The 8,448-nt window shown below is 34.9% G+C and overlaps 1 protein-coding gene across 12 annotated transcripts in view; it reads right to left on the minus strand.

The window, feature by feature from the left end:
• Positions 1–8,448, minus strand: part of LOC135217344 (ecdysone-induced protein 74EF-like) — an 865,315-nt gene that overhangs the window by 128,849 nt on the left and 728,018 nt on the right. For all 12 annotated transcript variants that reach the window (XM_064253154.1, XM_064253153.1, XM_064253155.1 and 9 more), the window contains 2 exons: positions 2,812–2,879; positions 628–801 (listed from right to left, as the gene is read on the minus strand). In XM_064253154.1, coding sequence (XP_064109224.1) covers positions 628–699 — 72 coding nt within the window. In that variant the 5' untranslated portion in view covers positions 700–801; positions 2,812–2,879. The remainder of the gene's footprint in view (positions 1–627; positions 802–2,811; positions 2,880–8,448) is intronic.

The following is an 8,448-nucleotide window of genomic DNA, read 5'->3' on the forward strand; positions in this document are numbered from 1 at the left end:
ACTGATATACGTATATTTTAACTCAAAATCAAGCACTATAAAAGAAAACTGCTGTGTTGTTGCGTAAGGGTATAACATTACAAGTTTTGTACTTGAATGTTTTTAATTTTATACTTTATGGACTGTAAATTTTTCATTTACCCGAAAATGACTCTCGCTCTTATTCGAAGTCTCAGGGGAATTTCGTAATAAAACCTATAGTGTATCTGTACTTGAACATATAAATGGCTATCTTTATCTGAAAGTTGAGCCAAGTAACATTATGGAATTAAAAAATGTTATTAAATAATGTTACAAGGCAAATATTATTCCTGAATCTAGGAAATTATTAGTAATTGGTACAAGGCAAATACTAGAATTCCTTAATCTTGGGGATTATTAGTGAAAAATGTTACAAGACAACTAATATTCCTGAATCTAGGGAATTATTAGTAAATGTTACAAGGCAAATAGTATTCCCGAATCATAAGCATGGTACTGTTATATTTAAAAACAAAAAAGTGAAAGTTACCAGCAAACATTCATGTACTTAAAATGTCAGAGTAAGAATGACTGACTGCCAGCTTGACTCCAAAGGTATTTCCAATTACAAAAGCTAAGAATATCTAATAAGGTAATGTGACTCACCAGGCAGGAAAGATCGACCATCTTCCCATCATTGTCGGGGCACCACAAAAGATCGTCGTCAATAAAAGGCATGGTTGTCACTGTCGCAATCTTCAGTTTACGCGAAGTATTTTGGAAAATTTTTCTGGTTTCTTTATAGTTAGGTTGCAGTTTTTCTACCCTGGTTTAATCAGTCTGAAACAAAATTATTACTTTAAAATTTACATACGAATCTCGTGGCATGCGATATATCTACATTACAAATAATGAAAAATTAATTAATAAAAATACTCGGAATATTTCTAAATAAGTTTATGCGTAATTTTTACATTCAAAATACTGATATGAAATCAACACACACACACACACACACACTATATATATATATATATATAATATATATATATATATATATATATATATATATATATATATATAGTATATGTTATATATATATATATATATATATATATATATATATATATATATATATATATATATATATAAATTAGTCCTTATTCCAAGAGATGTGTCCTTTTCACATCTATTAACAATTCCTAAATATTTCCCATCAGTGTTGTGGAATTTGGAAAGATAACTTCTCAGACATGTTTGTCTGTCTGTTAGCCACTGCCTAGAGAGAAAGCGAAGCCATTTGGTGTCGATTAAAATTATCAGAATAGTTTACTCGGATCTGTACAGTATTTATCCTCCCCGCGTAAAGTGTTGCTTTCATATTCGTAGAGACCCTACTTTGAATGTTTTTGAACAATTAAATTACGGTTTAAACTTTCTTTGTGACCTGGCTCCTAATTCGATCTTGGAATTAATTAAAGCCTTTGCAGTGTTGGCTTTCTCGTTCCTTTCTTTAAATCCTAATTGCTGTATCTCAAACTACTCCAGTTTTTTTTCCCTTAGATTTGGTGTGGAAAATAACAATGTATGACGCGGTCAATCAGTTAGCACTATCACTACACACAAAAAAAATGGAAAACAACACGTTTTCTAAGTTCTTTTGGTGTCTTCATTTCAGGATGTGGCGTTCCAACATCTAACAATACAAACTGACGCAACTTATTTTCATGAAGCAAGATTCAAGCTTAATGGTTCGACTCGTTCTCTTCCTTCACAAAAACCTTCCACCTAATGACTTATTGACTAACATGCAAAATAATAGAAATCATAAAATGGAGTTTTCATGAGTTAAACATTTAACGACGTCTTGCAACGACGTGTGCATTTTAAAGGAAGCGCCGGGAGTGAACTTTGTTGAGGTTGTCAATAAAAAATCAGCCGAATGATCTGGCCAACCTTTCACTTTCAACAGACAAGTATTTTCAGCTAGAAAATTAGTTACTATTCAACGATTTTTAAAGTATGTGCTGACGCTAACGAAAGAGGTGAAAACATGACTTGATTTTCCTTTTGGCTCGGATGTCGAAGTGACTTTAGTAAAAAGAAATGCATGAAAAACAATGCATCGCCCAAGAAACTTGATAACACGGTCACCAAAATAATTCTGTTTAATAGGTGACTCCTTGAGAGAGGCGTTTTATCGCGGTTGGGAATTAATTATAGAAAAGGATGCCCTAGCGGAATTCTCGGTATGTATACATCGTTTCCGGCGCTTTAATTGACCTTTTCAGACGACGATATTTGACATTTGTTTATTTGAAGTCACTCATTCCAGTAAGTCAGACTTTTAAGGTTTATTTTAAAAATGCACCTCTCTCTCTCTCTCTCTCTCTCTCTCTCTCTCTCTCTCTCTCTCTCTCTCTCTCTCACACACACACACACACACACACACACACACACACAAACAAACAAAAGCATGACTGCCCAGCACGACTAATGGGCAGAAAAATATTTTTTCTACCAGTAATGTAAGGGTAAATATACAAAATCAAGAACTACGGCATTCAGAATACTAAAGAATAATCCTAATTTTCTATTTAATGTAATTTAATATTATTTTATATTTCTGCTAGAAAGAGTTATAAACGATTTACGAAGGCTAACACTAAAATCTTGTGATTTCTAGCATCTGTTTAATGAAGTATAATAGATAAAGAGAAAGGGAGGGAGAGTGAGTCAGAATAACTGAATGACACACGTAAATATAGAAATGTTATGTGAATGTCTAACTCGTGGTTAATACATTAACACACCTATCATTCAAACAGAACTCGGCTCACTAAATCTTACCAGGGAAATTTGAACGAAGTCTATACTGTATTGCCAGCATGCAAATACTGATGGCTCACTGCTCACTCCTGAAAAGAGAATATGGAGAATCATTTCACGTCACTACAAAATCTCGTTTATATTGCAAAAACACTTTAAAAACCTGGAGCATATCTAAAGTATGATTTAAGAAACATTACATAAACATGGAAGTTTTAACGATCAATTCTTCTTCTTTAAGTAAACATTCTTCATCAATACCTGAAAATCACTGAGGGTGTAGAATCTATTTTTATACAAAAAATAACTACATGTTTTTATAACATCAAGAGGATAAATTCATAATGGGAATATTGAATAAAAAAAGATTTAAACCATATCGTGTTTGGTTTCGGTAAGATACTTTGTAACTAATCATCCATTTCTGTATTATAATATATTATATATATATATATATATATATATTATATATATATATATATGAATAACTTGATCACGAAGTATATAAAACGTGATGCTATATATAAATAAAGGTTTTTTTGCCACGAAGGAAAAAAAGGAAAAAGCGAGTTAGCCGAAAGTACTCGGCTAACTCGCTTTTTCATTTTTTCCTTCGTGGCAAAAAAAACCTTTATATATATATATATATATATATATATATATATATATATATATATATATATATATATATATATATATATATATTGTGTGTGTGTATTTATATACAATTTATATGTGTAATACACTAATTGCAGTAAATGTGTAACCGCGGTTGTTATTGTAAATATAGGTCTATCTAATTAACATAAGTGCATAATACTTAAAGTGGGTTTGTGTATACACATATACATAAGTAAAGTTTTCTTGAGCTTTCAGAGGAGAAAGCATACTGCAAATTCTCTCTCTCTCTCTCTCTCTCTCTCTCTCTCTCTCTCTCTCTCGTCCTCTCTCTCCTCTCTCCCTCCTCTCTCTCTCTCACACACAAACACATATCCAGTCATGCAAAGGTATTGTTGTAAATCTGCGCATGCACGGCACGTGACAGGAATAAGCTCTCAAGATCAGAAGCTTTAAATAACTAACAAGATGTGACAGAATATCAATTGACCACCTGAGAATTTTATCGGATTCAGAAGTGCACGTGCGGTTTCGATCTCCAAGGTATACTCCCTGTCAGTATTGCAATAGTCGGCTGACACTGACACGTACACATGCTTCCTCACATGTCCAGTTTTATATATGCCACCGAACCCTATAGGGTTACACACGCATGGATACATGCTAGTACACATACACACACATACACACACACACACACACACAAATATATATATATATATATATATATATATATATATATATATATATATATATATAATATTACACACACCAACATACATTCTTACATAAATACAAGCAATTGATTCTTTCTGAGAAAGGCAATGTGAATGGCAGATATAGGCGTAAACTTGCCAAATGAGATGAAGGGTTATGATGCATGGGGGGGGGGGGGGGCGGTTTGTTTGCACAAGATGGTGTTTATGACTGTAAAGTGAAACTACTAAGAATGATGAAACTGTCTGTAAACGGAATAATTTGAGTAGGACGTTATACTGAACAAAATTATGACGGCATATGGCAGTTGAGAATAAGGAACCACGGACAGCGGAAGAATTTGAGTCGCCACTTCATGCAGGTCCTCGGTAGTATTTGGTATGAATGAGGGGAAAGGGGAATTATAGATGAAGTGTAGTAAGGGAGGTATCTCTTGAAAAGCTTTGAGAGAGGCAAGAGTCTGGAAACACGATTTACGATGTATGAAACTATTTTTTAGCAATCTTTTCTACCGGAACGATGCGTGGATGCTGAATGCGAATGAACGAAACGGGGATGAAAGTACTGAGATTTGTGTCATTGTACATGCCGAGTAAGATGTAGGAAAAGGTATGTGAAAACTGTATGGTTCGGAAATGTGGGAGGGAGGAGGAGAGGGAGGGAGACTGAAGGTTTTTTCAGATGTCGGGGAAGGTGATAGAATACAGTCTCATTAAATTCAAGGAGCGTGTGCAAGATAGAGGTGAGTGGTGCAGTGTTTCTAGAGTGGCTGGTGGATCAACACGCAAGTGGAAGAACCTTTTGTGTGGGGATGTGCAATAGTAGCTTATGTCGGCATTCTTTGCACAGAGGGTTCATCCTTGTATCTTCAACTAGATATTAATCTGGCTATGACCGTTACGCTAATACTTGGTTTATATGTGGAGTAATCCCCTTTAGTAGAAACAGCTTGTGAATATATAGTGTATATATATATATATATATATATATATATATATATATATATATATGTGTGTGTGTGTGTGTGTGTGTGTGTGTGTGTGTGTGTGTAATATATATATTATATATATATATATATATATATATATATATATATATATATATATATATATATGTATATATATATATAAATTAAATTGACAGCCATATCTCCTAAAACTAGTTAACACCAATTGGTGCCAGTCACCCACTTCATGAGAAGTTTTATTTATAAAAGGAGTAAAATTTCAAACACTCATATTGATAACAGTTCATCCCGTGCCATGTAAAGTTACAGATTTTTACAGTAGAGAGAGAGGACACCAGTAGAGAGAGAGAGACGAGAGAGAGAGAGAGAGAGATTGTTTCTTTCATGACGAATAATAATAATAATAAAAAATAATATAAAATAAATAATAATAATAATAATAATAATAATAATAATAATAATAATAATAATAATAATAATATTTTACATAGTAATAGTTACTCACTGTAATGAAGAAAGGTTATTTTCTTAAAGCATATGTTTAAATCCATTATTTACTTTAGAATCCCTAGTAAAACGCTTATGGGATGAAAATAAGTCCTGCTGAAAAGCAGTTTTCATGTAGAGTATAAAAAAGCTTCCCAGGCAAAAACTGGATGTCATTTACCGGAAAAAATTTGCGGCAATAAATAAATAAATAAATAAATAAATAAATAAATAAATAAATAAATAAATAAATAAATAAATAAATAAATAAACTGAGTACGAATATATGCGCAGACATTAAAAAGTTTACCATGATGGGAAGAGATGTGCCGAAAACTCTACGGTAAAAATGCACCACATTTCATTACATTAACTGAGACGTTGCTCATGAATGCGCTATAGCGTGAAAAAGAATGTTAGATTTGAAATGAACAGACAGAGGGAGATTTTAGCATTGTTAAAGGCAACTCAGCTTAGAATTAATTTAGTCGAGGGCATAAGAGCACCACACAATTCAAGAGTCCGCGAGGAAATGAGCCAAATCATTGCTTCGTTCAACCATTAATATTCATTTCCCAACTGCGTTAAGGCTCGGCGTATCCCTTGATTGATGCAACAGCGCCTCATCCTATTTGGCTGTTAAGCAACTGAGTGTCCTCCTGCCGGAAGAGGTGAAAACAGGAAGAGACGTTTCGAAATCACGTTAAGCCTCGGTATAATTTTAGTCTCCATTACGAGCGGAAAAGAAAGCTTCCTGATAATCAAGAGCATATTAGAGTAGCGATAATGACATCGGCGGAATGGAAATTGAAAAATGAAAGGCTCTCGGCTCAATTTACTACCTTAATTGTCATTTTTTGGGTCATTACATCAGTATTTGAATAGGCCTGAAAGGATTTCATTTTCGATTGTGGAAGATTACAGAAAGGGATATGGATATAAATTACGAACATTACATCCCTCATCATGCATCAGTTTATGACGATTTTCCTTTTCTTCATGGAATATGAGTAAATGTGTAAAGTTAAAGAATCGTACAAGGATACCCTTACTTCCTCAGCTTGTCAGGGACCAAGGGTTCTACTACGGCTTCGATGCTTGCCGCAGCAACAGCACACCTTCTTTAGTCAAAAGTGCGAGCGCGCATTCTCGTCCCCTTCGGAAACATAGCCTTGGCTACAGACGACTTCAATTTGTTTCCTTTCCAGGTGTACACACACACATACACACACACACATATGCGGTGTGTTTCTTCATTGTGCAAAAATTCTCCCCACAATAAATTTAATACAGTTACAAAAATACACATAAATTTATTTCTAAGACATATTTTCAATCCTCAGACATTTGAAAGTATCTAAATTCTGCCGTTCAGTGAGATTTTGTTGTAGAGTCCTGAGAGACAGCAGAGACTAGTCCATCGACATGCAAGCCTTCTATCATAGAAAGCAATCTTTTCTCTCTCTCTCTCCTCTCTCTCTCTCTCTCTCTCTCACACACACACACACACACACACACACACACACACACTTTATCCTATACATAAGCAAAGAAAATGAGTCTTGACACTTGGAATACGAAACTAAATCAAAGGTGAAATAATTCATTAAGGCAATTTTCAATAAGGAATGTAAGAAGTCATTTGTATAATACTCGAATATTGCATTACTTTCCTGAGATTCCTGTGCTATTCTCTCCGACGGTTAAAGGAGTATTTTATGTTCGCTCCCTGTAATGGCGTCACACGCAATGGTTGGAGTTCATTGTAGATGAACTTATAAATCAGTCTAAATAAGCGTAAGTCTTCTTTTGAATTTTGATGAAAAGTCATTCTTTCAATAAAGATTTACGGCCATCTACGAAAATGAAACATATTTATACGGTTGTACCGTTTCTTCTCTGTATTTACGGCTAAGAATGTGAATACACACACATTAACGTAAAGGATATTCGTTGAAAGCCATCCAAGTTAGTCGTTTCGGAATTTTGTTGATGGCTATATGAATACCTCTCTCTCTCTCCTCTCTCTCTCTCTCTCTCTCTCTCTCTCTCACACAGATTAAATAATTTTGTTTAAAGGGTTGGGGACAGTAATATTGTTTAAAGGGTTGGGGACAGTTGAAATAAGGAAGTAAACCCGTACAGGATGCTGTTTAAACTAACTATTCAGACTCACACACTGTATCTCACCGCGCGCGCGCACGCACACACACACACATGTATGTACGTTAGTCATACTCTTCAGAGTGCATATTTAAAATCATAACTACATATAAAAAACTTAGAAAGTATTTCGCAAATAAATGTATGTGTATGTATGTGTGTGTGTGTGTGGATAGAGAGAGAGAGAGAGAGAGAGAGAGAGAGAGAGAGAGAGAGAGAGAGAGCGCTCTATGCGATCTGCTACATCCCCTTTACCCGGTAGTGTTGTGACCGTGGTGCGTCTGGCAGTTCCCCTTTAAGATAGGCCGCTCAACCTGCCCCTTCCCCACTGCGCGCACATACTTACATAGATATACGCACACACACATACACATAACCTCCGATACTTCCTACTTTTGAGGCGATTTTTCCCAGACTTTATACACCAACATGGCTCATTTTCTAGGGTGACTTTAGCAAAAGGGAAATAAAGATTGTCCGTAGATTTTAGGTTCCCAAAGTCGAATCAGGGAAGGCCAACCAAGTTGCTAAGAAGGAGTTGGCAGTGAGGAGGAAGGGTGCTATGCGCCGATAAACACACACACACACACACAGAAGCTTTATAAGAAATTAATTCAAATAGAACAAAGCGCCTGCGAGAGAGGCGTAAATAAGCTGCACAAAGGGACATGTTGTCTAGACGGTTCTGCTAACAAACACAATTGGCA

The sequence above is a fragment of the Macrobrachium nipponense genome, chromosome 7 (genome assembly GCF_015104395.2).
Source record: "Macrobrachium nipponense isolate FS-2020 chromosome 7, ASM1510439v2, whole genome shotgun sequence".
NCBI classification, from domain to species: Eukaryota; Metazoa; Arthropoda; class Malacostraca; order Decapoda; family Palaemonidae; genus Macrobrachium; species Macrobrachium nipponense.